Source organism: Harpegnathos saltator, unplaced genomic scaffold, assembly GCF_003227715.2.
Source record: "Harpegnathos saltator strain DR-91 unplaced genomic scaffold, Hsal_v8.6 scaffold51, whole genome shotgun sequence".
Taxonomy (NCBI): domain Eukaryota; kingdom Metazoa; phylum Arthropoda; class Insecta; order Hymenoptera; family Formicidae; genus Harpegnathos; species Harpegnathos saltator.
The window spans coordinates 809,666-823,136 of NW_020230327.1; the positions used below are offsets into that span (position 1 = coordinate 809,666).

General features: G+C 47.1%; 1 protein-coding gene across 1 annotated transcript in view; it reads left to right on the plus strand.

Moving 5' to 3' along the window:
• The window catches only part of LOC105189503 (uncharacterized), a 96,635-nt gene that overhangs the window by 12,320 nt on the left and 70,844 nt on the right, over positions 1–13,471 (plus strand). Inside the window, exon 3 of the mRNA XM_011151627.2 lies at positions 6,671–6,803. Coding sequence (XP_011149929.1) covers positions 6,671–6,803 — 133 coding nt within the window. The remainder of the gene's footprint in view (positions 1–6,670; positions 6,804–13,471) is intronic.

The following is a 13,471-nucleotide window of genomic DNA, read 5'->3' on the forward strand; positions in this document are numbered from 1 at the left end:
GAGTTGAATCCTTATTCGTTTTGGAATCTTTTTCGCAGCCTTTTTTGCTTCTTTTCCAAAAGAGATAAGGTAAAAAGTTCTGCTCGTTGCCATTGTCCACATTTTCCCTTGCATCCTCGCGATCTTCGATTGTCGTCGTCGATCGTCGAGAATCGGAGGAATCTCGTTCGATATAATCCGGCAGCCGACAGTCCGCTCGAATGAAACTGCGATCGAGACGATTGCGCGCGCGCGGGACTAATACCGCCCATGACGTCTCTTGTGGTTCCTTGTGAGTGGGTGATATTTTTTTATCCGCGGAAACACATCGCGACGAATGGTAGATTCGCTGAGGACGCGGTTTATAGGTTATTCAAAATTAACGTGCCATGCAACACGTTCCTCGAGGTTCACGGCGAAGAGACACGAGTACGGCGCGAGTACGTTTTAAAAGGCAAACGGCAAGGAAAGAGGCCGACGTTTCCCCCGCATTAATGCCCGTAGGAAGACATATTGACGACGGTAATAAAAAGAATTGAATATACAGCCGGGGTGTGTGCGTGTGTGTGTGTGTATGCGCGAGAGCATTACAATGCAACGGAGGAAAGGAATTTGAGTTTATGGTCAACGTTCCGCTCAAATAAATGTAATTATCTTACGCCGCAATAAGAGCAAAGCGGAGCAGCGTTACGGTATTACAGTCACTAATTCAACCCCTGTCTTGCCCTCCCTTACTCCCTCTGAAAGGAGAGATAGCTGTGCTGGAAATAAAAGTAGCACAGCTCGATATCGTATACATCGCGCTGTCGTGCTTAAACATGTCTCGCATGTAATCTCGAACTTTTACACTTGACTTTTTCTCTCTTAAATTCCACTGTTTGTAATTCAGAGAAGATGTCTCTCACACGTTAAAATTTGCTCGATGTACACGAAATAACGGTAACTTGTAACGGTGTTTGAGGGGAACACAAGCCGATCACTGCGATACGAGAAATAACAGCATCGCGGTAAACCGCGAGCAGAAGCGGAAGCACGAATACCGTTGAGAGTGTAATTTCATTCGTCGCGTCTGCAATTGTTCGTCCACGACTACTGCCGCTTTAATAACGTCTGGTGCGGTCGAAAGACAAATTACCATGGTACTCGCGTTCTCCGGAAAGTACCATCCAGGACCGTCTCTTCTGTATCGAGAGGAGGAGAGAAAATAGAGAAGAGAGAGAGAGAGAGAGAGGGGGGGGCAAAGTTCCATTCGATGACGTAGATTAGCGAAGATGTCTAGAGTTATACCAAAGCGCGCTCGCGCGCACGAGGTTTGCTATCTCTCCTTCCTTCCCCTCTCTTACCGTTCTCTCTCTCTCTCTCTCTCTCTCTCTCTGCCCTCCTTACCCTCCTTCTTCAGGTATTATACTTGCAGTCGCGGTAAGAAGTTGCGAATCAACATCTCGTTATCCGGGATTCGAAAACTTTCGCGTCTGCATACCGACAACGGCGGCCCGAGCAACCCCTGTGAGCCACCTCCAACGCCCGCGCTTCTCCTCGCACATCCCCGAGGAGAGGCTGATTGTTGCGCGACCTTTTGTAGAATTCCCGTCTATCTCGGCGGAGACGACGGCAGCCTCCTCCGCCACCTTCTGGCTTGCAACAAAAGTAGGCGAAGTCGCGAGATTCAATTGATGAAACGGCGGATTGTCGGCCAGCGGCACAAAGAAACCCGCGAGAGACACACGGCGACATCGATAACGAGGCATCGCGAGTCTTGACTTTCGCGACGCTTTCTCAGATAACGACCTCGGAGTTTCGGCGAAGAAAGCGCGACGGGATAAACGAAGCTTGAGTCAAAGCCCCGGGGAAGCTCTCCGTTCCCGAGACTGAGAATACATCTTATCGTTAGTCCGAGGCGAATTTTGTCGATCCGGCAGAAGTAGCGCTAACAACGCGCGAGTGAATCCCGCTTGAAATAGCTCCCAATGTGAAAAATTCGAACGCGAGCGCCAACGCCAACGCAGCGCGCGGTACTTTTCTTCCTCTCTGCCTTTCTTTCGAGAGGAGAACTCGAAATTAATTGTCAATGATCGCGGGCGACAGGACGTAATTTAGACCGTTTGGCTGCCGCCGCTGACACTCGCCCGTCGCCCGCAAAGCACGCCATTAAATCTCGCTCCGCGCGATTAATTTTACAGCGCAGTGTCATCAAGGAGCCGAAAACTTTGAGACGTCCTTCGTCTCCTCTTCTCTCCTTCGTATCCTATTTCGGGAGGATCTGGCTGCCGCAGTTCTCCCTCCCCGCTCCTCTTCTCTCTCTCTTTCTCTCCCTCTCTCTCTCTCTCTCTCTCTCTCTCACTCACTCACTCACTCACTCACTCACTCTCGCTCTCACCAACCCATTCCCCCATTCTCCCTCGCCCGGTTGTCTGCTCTACACAAGGCGGCGGGTCTCTTAATACGCGAGTGGTGTACAATTTCGAAACTTAAAGGACGAAGTCAAGGAGGGCTCCGAGCGAATTTGCCTAAGTTCTCCGACTTCGCTTCCTCGTCCCTCGAATTATTTCGAGCTTCTATCCGCCGGTAAAAGTAATTTTGTCCTCGAAGAGCGGCAGGGAAGGAGAGAGGATACAAAGGGGAGGGGGAGATAGCTGGTGCTGAGCCGAACTGAGCCGGTGCAGAAGACACGGGGCAGATTCGGTGGAAGCCGGGGCAGCCGGGGAAAGATGCTTTTAGTTTATTACCTCGAGGAAATTACATCGGCGCGAGCCCCGCCGTCGGCTTCGTTATTTTTTTTGCTTCTTTCCGACGGAGCGCTAAAAGACACCAGCCGTCGCGTCGCGTTGCGCTGCGCTGCAGCTTGCGCGCGAGCGCACGCGGAATTTAACATCCGCTCCTTTTACCACGCCGCGCATTTTGAGGAATTACATCGGTCTTACGGTTTGATATCGCAGAAGTATTCCGTCGCGGTGGAAATAGCCGTAGCTATTTCCGCGATGCGTGTACAATCTCCGCGATTTTATCCGGGAGGATCTTATCCCCGCGAGAGAAGCGCGACGCTAGGTTACCGCAGAGAAAAATTAAGCGGATATTCATTGAAAACGCACGAGGTGTGTCTCCGGCGTGTCTTTAGGTGAATTTTCTATTTGTAGAAAAACAAAAACACGAAGAAAGAGAGGAACGAGAAAAGAGAAAGAGAAAAATCCTCTTCTTCTTTTTCTTCTTCTTCTTCTTCTTCTTCTTCTTCTTCAACGGTCGCTTTTCCACGAATGCTTCATATTTTCATTATTTCGAGAGCTCTCTCCGAGAGCGGTGGATTCGACTCGAGATCGTTGATCGCGAACGCGAAGCGAATATGCTAGAAGAATACTATTCATTTCCGGGTTCGGCCTAAATCATAGTCTCTCGCGCTCTTGTCGCGCCTCTCCTCTCCATTGAATAAATCACTCTCTCGACTGTACCATAACCGCTAATCTTCTTTGGTCGCGCTCACTTGCAATCGTCGGCGCGATTTATTAGCTTTGAAAGCGGACCGACCGATAAATATCGATCGTCATTCCGCGCTCCCGATTCGCCACCATAATGCGTCTCTCCTCCTCCTTCGTTTACGAGGCTAATCTATCGCTCGCGTCGCGCATCGAGCATTATTCAACTTTCCAACTTTTGCGCATTGTATTGGGCGCAAAGTGTACCGAGTGCGAAATTAAATTACGACAACGGGCTCGTTTGTCTGAGCGTGCTTTCACCAAGATACAACGACGACGAATTCTACGAGTTCGTCCGACAGCGCTTCCTCGTGCTCTCAGTAATATCGCAGTGAATCGCGCGGTTATTGCGAATTAATAATAGTGAAAGCTGTATCACGTACGTCGAGCACATATCGCGGTTTTAATTCTTTCGCTGCGAGAGTAATGAGTAATATTCGTTGTTTCTAGTTAGTTCTAACGCATTGACAGTGACTGTCATCTCTTGTCATCTCTTTTTGACAGGGCTGTTTAAAAGACGATTTGTCGCAGAGCGATGAAAAATACGCGGATTAAATGCGGATTTAAAAAGTTAAACAAGCCCAAAAGCGTAAGTCGCCGACGTAAGGTCGTCGTTCTGAAACAAATAATGATATTAGAAAAAGATATGTTATAAATATTACATTGTTAACGTTTGTTGACATTATAATACCTTCGTCTTTTAATAACTTCATCCAAAAATTTTAATTTAGAATATAATGAAAATTTAGATTTGGGATTTGGAGCAGCACTTCCACTTCTACTGGGTTGGCAATTAAGTGATTGCGGATTGTCGACAGATGGATTTTACACTTTCTTTTGTTTCGTTAACGTGTTCAAAGTACCTAACCTATATTTTTTCTTATTGTTTGGACTTCTACCTTTCATTTAGTACAAAAATTATATCGATTAGTTCTTTAGTTTTGTTTTTATCCCAATTTAAAAATGGAAAAGCAAGATGTGCACTTCAGACATATTTTATTGTATTATTTCCGAAAAGGCAAGAACGCAGCGCAAGCGCACAAGAAGTTATGTGCCGTATATGGGAATGAAGCCTTGAAAGAAAGGCAGTGTCAAAATTGGTTCGCCAGATTTCGTTCTGGTGATTTTTCACAGAAAAATGCCCAACGATCTGGCCGTCCAGTTGAAGTCGATGAGACCCATATCAAGGCCATTATCGATTCAGATCGTCATAGCACAACACGTGATATTGCAGAGAAGCTCAAGGTATCGCATACATGCATTGAAAAAGATTTAAAAAAGCAAATTTAAAATTTTGAATTTTCATTCTTATTTAAAATCCGCAATCACTTAGTTGCCAACCCGATACATTCATTTTCCATCTTTTTCTTTTCGCGATTGTATTCTCTTAAAGGAGTGCATCTTCTTTGGCAGTACTCTGGTGTGTACAATTCTACACGGATGTATCGGCTTGATCAAGGGTTTTTCTGTCTGCCCTTGGCGCCGCGAGAGCTCGTGGGAGTGGACAAAAGTTTCCAATTCACTTTAATTAGCCGTCACCGTGCGAGCCATCCGCATTGTCGTACACGGAGAGTTGCGTGTCACGACCAACGGCAATTTTCCTCGGTGTCTGCGAGCGTACGAATTATCGGGAGCGTACGAGAAGGATCGGAGATACCGTTAATGTAACCGGAAATTACGGAAGAGAGATGGCTTTTTGGTCGTCGAGTGCGTGACTCGGTGCGAGTGTCACGGCGCGTCTCGACACGGTCAGACTGAAAACACGGCCGCGTCGAGATAATCCGCTTCGCTTCGCGTCGATACGCGCGCGTCGCTCCGCGCGACAGTTATTTCGCAAAGTCGAGTTGCGCGCGAGGCAGGAATTTCGAAACACCGATACCCGATATGCGGTATGCAACGACACGCGTCCAACGGAATACCGGCTCAAATTCTTGATTTTGACTCGAGACATTTGTTGCCCCTCGAAGATGCCGGAATTTCATACCTCAATCTGTAATTTTCGGTACTCCGCCCTTCTTTTACCAATCGAATTTCATTCTCATTTATTCCGGTGAGATTTTCAGCTGGCGACATTATTACGAATCAACGAAAAACAAGTTTCACGCGGCGCCACAGTAATTCGGAAACTAATACTGTATAGTATTTTTAAAGCTTAGGGTCGTGCAGCGCGAAAAGGAAAAATTCATCGTCTGACGAATGAAGTCGTGGTGCCGAACGAACGAACGAACGAACGAACGAACGAACGAACGAACGAACGAACGAACGAACGAACGAACGAACGAACGAACTAACGAGAATCCACCGGTTATCGGAATGCCGCACAGTGTCCAAGCGGGATCCAAGCGCTGATCGCATCGATACGGGCGCTCGATTTCCCGTAAATGTTAACGGGGCCGCCCGTGCCGGAGACAATCGCGCGCGCGTCGGCTTCGTCGTCGCATACCAGCGAGAGCTAATTGGACCGCGGATGTACCTAATCGAAGCTAATGCGAGCAGCCGAAGCCGTGTCTCGGACTCCGGTAACGGGCCATGAATTATCGATAAGCCGCAAACGCTGTGCGCGCGCGCCTTCCTCCGCTTGCGCTATCAATGAAGTCGCACGTGGGACGCGGGCGATGCATGGCTCGCCAAGACAATGTGACCGCCGTTCTAATAGCGGAACACGAGCTCTTCGAGCGCCGTGACAGATGGAGACGCGCGATAGAGTCTAATTAACCCCCAGAATTGCCAGAGCCGCAAAGTGCGCATGGCTGTACAGTACAGCGAAACGAGCAGCACCGGAGACAACGACTTGTAAACTGTGTGCCTCTCTTCCTTTGGAAACTTTGGAAAGTGCTCGAAATACGACAGCGATTTAGCGGTGGCACACACTCGCGATCGGAGCAAACTCCAGCTCTTTGCCCCGTGTTTTATTCTCCAAATTGCTGGGAGTGAGATCTAAGGACGAAGGTTCTCTGGAAATTCATTCGGATGGAAGTAGAGCACTCGGGACAACAAGAGGCGAATGTACGCCAATTCCTTGCGTGCCTTGATCTCTCTCAATCTATCAACAGCGACGGTGCGCTAAAACGTATCTCTGTATCGCATAAGCGCGCTAATTTGCTGTTCCAGTCCGAGTCTACATATAGATATCCGCCGCTAGACGACGACACACTGATCACATCCTCGCTGCGAAATTAACTCCATTAACAAAGCAAATATTCCTCTTTTCTTTCTGCCCGCAGAAGAAACCGAACGAGAAATCGATCAAGCTGAGGGACCTCGTCCTGGCGAGCTCGGGTCAGTACAAGTGCGAGGTCTCCACCGAGGCGCCGTTTTTCGCCACCACTTACCAGACGGCCAATCTGACGGTGATTTGTGAGTATACATCTTTGTCTCGCATCGGATAACCCGTCTCGTTTCGTTCGTTCGATATAAAAGCACCAAATACTGCCGTGAAAAAAAAACATTTCCTTCTCCGCTGAACTGTGTCGGCTCGTTCGCTGCGTTTGTACCGCGCAAAATTACACAAATTCTTCCGACCGTCCAATCAGCCCGATCCTCCGCATACATTTCGACGATAAATCTCTTGTTCCCCGAATCTCTTCAACTTCTCCGCGTCAAATCCTCCGTGATAAATTGAGGTGATATCGCGCGGTCTCTCGTTAACGCATAAAATCCTATGATCCCGTTAATTCACGAATGACCAATAGAAACTCAGGCCTGCCCGTTTGAGTTACCGATAACAATATCTGCCATTATGGAATATTTATGTATCGTTGCACGCGCGCGCGCGCGCACGCCCACGCACGATAAACTATTTCCATAACAGCGGCGCGACCGGATTGTTTTATTGTGAAATAGTTGTCCATGTGCGGTTCGCGCCGCAAACCATTTCGCACATCCTCGTGCCATTAATTCGTGTCTTGGGCGCTCGCCTAAATATACTTTTTAATTACACACGCGACCAATCATTTCATTGTGCGGCATGCGCAAATAACGATACCGCACGACAGTATACACGTCCGACTAGTAATATCTCACACACGGTGCACTTTGTAATATTTCGCTGTCGCATCAAATTATTATTAACTATATATATCTGTCCGCGCGAAGGAAATGTCAAATTTTAGCGATGAAATACTTTAGCGGGGTAATGTGGTGACACAAGTTGATGAAACTTTGCGCGACTAGACGCAATCTTTCAGTTTCCGATAGAAAGCCCCTCCCCTGTGCCAGGAGTTCACTATCCTTCGAAATCGTGTTCTCGCGCATACGAGGAACATTAAGGAAGACGTTTTGCCATTCGCTGATTCGTCCTGCACGCACGTTTAAGTATGCAAGTTGGACGAGGAGAGGGAAAAATGGAAAACAAAACATGTCACAAATGATGCCGTTGGTGTAAGAAAATTAAACGTCGCCATCGGCGCGTCCACATCTTTCCGGATAATCGTCATAATTTTTGCTTGCCTTAATAGGCAATTGAGCGATAAAAGCCGCGCGTGGTCGGCCGCGCAGTGTTTTACGATAACACACTTGTACCGATTTCGTTCCGTGTTGCCGGAGCCGGAGCCGCGTTGCCCGACGGTGTTCCCCGGCCGTCATTAAATGCGTACGTTTCAATTAACCATTTAATTATGTGCATTATAATTCATACACGAATCACGTAAAATACGCGCTCCGCATTTCCCACCCATCCCATCATGTCCCCACGCGCCGTTGGAACGGCGTCATCGGTCAGCGACGTTAATTTGTCCCGGTCCGATCGTCCCAATAAAATCGTCCGCGTTTCAGCCGGCGGACAAATCGGTCGACGAGCACAGCGCGTCTGCGAAATGATCAACTTTGTCGAGCGACGGCCGAAGAAAAATAGCATTATCACACTGGAAGCAACGCTGCGCGCGCGCGCGAGCGCGCGAATCGCCGCGTCGCGAGAATCAATCAACGCCGAAATTTATTATTTCGACAAGTGCCTCCGCCCTCGTCGTCCGCGACAGATCAATTAAATGTACGCCATACGAACGCAATGCTCCCCTTCTCCCCCGCACGTTTTTTTTTTTTGTTTCACCGCTAGCGACGGGAAAGCCGGTTTCAGGTGTCGATGAATAGAGGAGGTCCTACCTCCGAAAAAAATAACGCGCTCGCAATTCTGCCTATCGCTCGCGAGTTTCGCTAGGCTCTTGACCGGACCGCGTAAATCACTCGCGAATGACGAAAACGTCCAGACTGCTGGAGCACTCGCGATAAAGCGGGCGAGTGAACCAGACCGCCGCCACCTCGCCGTGTCGCGGGATCGCAGCGGCGCGCATGCCGCGTCTCGAACAAGGTCAAAGCCGCACAATCGGTATCGCGCAGTTCTACCGCAATGTAATTTGACCTGTCATTCACTGAGAGAAAAGTATATGATATTTGGAACTATAATGATATAGTAACTGAATTATAGTCCGAAATATCATATTTATAGTGAGTATTGCAATAATATCGGTAATAATTACGATATAGGCATAGTATAACCAGCCATATAATATTTCTACTAAGAATTATAGAAAGTTGAGCTAAAATTATTGTATGGATACAAATATAAAATGGTAGTAACTCTTGGTAAAGTAGCTCTTTTATATAGTCAATATTACCAGAATATTTGCTAAATGATGACTGAGATGTAACTATATGAATATTAAATCTCACTATATTTGTGAATGAGAAATTACCATATATGTGGTAAAAGTAACTAAACAATTATTTAAGACAATCATTGACTATATGTTTGTGTTTATTCTACTATATTTTGCAGGTTCCACCAACTATAAAAATATGGTTGACGCCAAAATGAACTACAAAATATAGTGAGATTATAGTTAATTCAACTATATTTTTCTATCAGTGCACGCTTGAGAAATACGCATTTGAATGCGTGTTTGGTCAATCGTTAGCAAATGCGGCACCCATCTTGCACAAAGCTTCTTCAACTGGCGTTGCTACTCGAATGATTTGACAGGTCGAATAAAATTTTACATGGGTTTATATATCGGGGATGCCACTTTCCAATGCAATTATAGTTTGACAATTTCTAATGCCATATATGTGTCAGGTCGAGAAGTTTTCAAACCGCCTATGTATTTTGTAATAGTCGTCGCGGTAATTCCGCGGTGATACAGAGTGTGCGGCCGAGCTAAGTGAGTTATTACTTCATAAATAAATGTTTTTGAAAAGAGATTCCAACGTGGCGATTTGATTCTCGTTTGATGGATAGTACGGTGTTTTAATCCCGGTGAGAATACGAGACAAAAGAGAGCAGCTCTGCGAGGGGCAGGGGGAGAGAGGGAGGACGGAGGAAAGAGGAAACGGAAACTGGCCAGAGTGGAAAAAGAGAGACGCGTAACTGCAAAAGAGGACGGGGGCTATCCATATAGTTTTGCGAGTTCTGCGCGTCGACCACGCGAAATTTGTTTCTGCCCGTTGCGAAGGTGCCGCAGGAACGACCATTCCCCTTCCTCCTTCGCTCTCCGCCCCCACTATGCCGAAAAAAAAATTTACATCGTTTATCACCATACATCATCGAAAAAAGAAGCGAAAAAAAAACGTATTCGCCTGTCCCGTCGAATATTTTCGCGGGTGCGAGCCCATCTCCGCTCTCGATTCGGTCTCGACCGAATTCGCTGGCGCTGTCGAAGTGTTACGCGACCGTTCCGATCGGACGCAAATTTTTGACAGCCCGTGACCGCATTCACTTAAAAGTTGTTTTTTTTTATTCACGAACATCGTGCCCGAACTGAAATCGTTCGGCTGTCGTCCGTCGGTGATATCTGAAATTCAGTTTAATCCGGGCTTGCCAAAACGGTCGATTTAAAGATTCAGATCGATCGGCTGTGGTAAAAATCGCGCTACGCTCGGGAGAGGAAGAGGAAGAGGGAGAGGGGAGCGAGAGAGAGAGAGAGAGAGAGAGAGAGAGAGAGAGAGAGAACGTGATCCATTGAAAAATAAATCGTACTCGCGTCGTAATCGCCGAAAGGAATTCGACGAAAGAAACTACGATCGCGGGATGAAGTTTGTTCGGCGCGTCTATCTCTCCCGATCGTCGATGAAAAAATTTTCGAAAAAATTGATCGAACCTGGGGACGCATTGATCGTGCCGAGCCACGACTCATTCGCGTTTCGACCGCGGGTTTCACAAACGTGCCGCGCAACCACGAGAGACTTTTCTTAAACTCGATCGCGACGCATCGATCCGATACAGCCGGTAAATTACAACAAACTCGCGACGTTTGTATAAAATTGTGCCTGAAACGCGGAAATGGAAAAATGTGCGGCAGCAGTGGCGGCGGTGTGGACCACCATTCGGTGCCATTTCACATTGAATTACTTCCGCGATGAATGGAAAATGCGTAATTTGTAAATTGCCTCGTCGGTACTCGCGTTGAGCGCGATCTCACAAAGGCGAAGCGTGTATGCACGCGCATGCGGGAGTGAATATTTTTTGGAAACAAATCCTGCGGAGATATCGTTAAAATATACGGCTGACATTCCCCGTAAATAGAATTGCGCGTCGGCCCGATTATACGTCCCCGTGAAATTGGCAGGCAAAGCATTTTTGCAATCGCGAGTTTCGAAATAATGCGGGAAATGTGAACGCGCGAGCGATAATGGGCGTTTAATGGTGCCGATGAGCGCGCGCGACCGAGCGTTTGTCGGAATTATTAAAGACAAGGAAGCCGGACCGCGTGTTTCATCTCGTCGAAGTGACAATTTATGGATACATGTTTAATTCCAGCCCTCCCCCGCCTCCTCCATCTCTCTCTCTCTCTCTCTCTCTCTCTCTCTCTCTCTCTCTCTCTCTCTCTCTCTGCCCCTCTTTCTCCCGGCGAGAGAGAGAGAGAGAGAGAGAGAGAGAGAGAGAGAGAGAGAGGAGAGAGAGAGCGGTAAATTTTTATCGTGGCAAGCGAGCATAATATACGCATTTGCGAACAGCGTGCGCCCCGCTCTCTCGTAAAATTGCACCGGTGCTTCATATTCTTTGGGTCGCTGATATTTCTCATAATGAACGGTACATACGGTATTCGTATTTGAACAACATATGAAAGGAGGGGCATCTAGAAAATGCATAAAACGCTTGAAAATGCGTATATCCCTGTGAATGCGAGCAGCTTAATGAAGCGTCTTTCTGTCCGGTTTACTAACAACTATTCCCTCCTCTCCTGCCCACAATCCCAACTCCAATCTCTCCCTCGTGTTTCTCCATGTCCGTCCATAAAAAGTTGTCCAAAGGGAAACATCGCGCTCGAGCATTGAGTGGCGACAACCGTCTCGTTCCGTTGCGCGTTGACAACAATCGCGGATTTCGCACTAATTAATGACGTGCAATTCAATTTTCTTCGCGCGATAGATAAAAGCAACAACTCGGCATCTCGTTCAAGTCGGACCGAAGCGAACATTGTTTTATTGCGTTCGAGAGACTGTGTGAGTGAGATCAGCCAGCTGTCGCTGTCACACCGCAGCGTAACTGCCCGATTATCAGGACGCTGGTCCAATTTGGCAAATCGCGCAAAACGTAATTTTCATTGCGCACGGGTCATCAATCGCGTAACCGTATGATTGCAGAGAGCTTCTGCTGGAATATCGCGGATACAGAAACAAAAAGTACCTAATCTCCACCTAATCTCGCGATGGACGCGATGGCGTCTCTTGCCCGGGGAAATAAGATACGTGGGCAGTCTGAAAAGTTCTCGACCTGACACCTGATACATGGCATTAGAAACTGTCAAGCTACAATCGTATTGGAAAGTGGCATCCCTGATATATAAACCCATGTAGAATTTCATTCGATCTCTCAAGTCATTCGAGTAGTAGCACCAGTTGAAAAAGCTTTGCGCAAGATGAGTGCCGCATTTGCTAACAATTGACCAAACACGCATTCGAATGCGTATTTCTCAAGTGTGTCTGGCACATTCTAATCATTTTAAGCAAAATAACATGGATTTCAAGCGTCGTTTCGTAACTGTTCGATGAAACTTGAATCCACCACTATACACCAGAGCGAAAAGAACCTTCCGGAATCACACATTTAATGATGGTACTGAATGATTGGAAAGATGTTGGAATAAATCTATTGAAGTTTCAGCGGATTATATTGAAAAATAAAACATATTTCACGGCGAAAGAAATTTTCTTTCATTGTTAGGCCGAGAACTTTACTTCACCTTACGTACAAACTTAGATTAGTAGATTATGCATGAGAAACGTCGTCGAGGATTTGACCCCCGATCGCGATTTGATCGCGATCGTCCGTCCCGCCGCCGCGCACGATACCCTGCCAGCTCGTTCGCGTTCCTTCGACAGCGTAAGTCGACCAGCGAGCGCAAAGTTGAAAACCTAAATTGCCTTCTCGTTCTTTCGTTTTTCGAAACGCTTAAATCGGTTCGCCGTCGTCAAGACACGCTCACGACGTACTCGATGCTGTCGATTCTGCCAGATTCCTTCCGCAAGCGCGCATTGCATCTTCTTATCGTATATCAAATCATCATCAAATGATCATCATCAAAATGGACTCGCGTGGTCCATTTTGTTTCCATCGGTTTGCATCAGAGGGCAGATTAACACCCGTCGCTGTCGCGTGATCGCCTTTCTGCACGTATTCATTTCCCGAGATCTTTGTCAGCGCGCAAAAGGACAGTTCATTGCGAATCATCGTCGCGTGTTCATTGATTATCAAGTGGCACCTAATTAGCACGCTACTCCGCTAGTATATGGCGTAATGATGTCAACCGCGCGGACAATGCGGTCGATCGATAGCTCGTAGACAATCTACTGCGAGTAGATCATTTTCGCTATAGACGGAACAATTGGCCATTATGCTACGATTTGGTACATATAATACACACACACACACACACACACACATATAGCCTAGTTTGTTCCAACACAACGATTATACGATTACTCTACATGTGCGTGAAAAGTTTCAAATGCGTCTCAGCTATCCCTGATATATCATAATACAGAATTTGCATTGTATAAACTAATTAGTGACAATGCGAGAACAATATCAA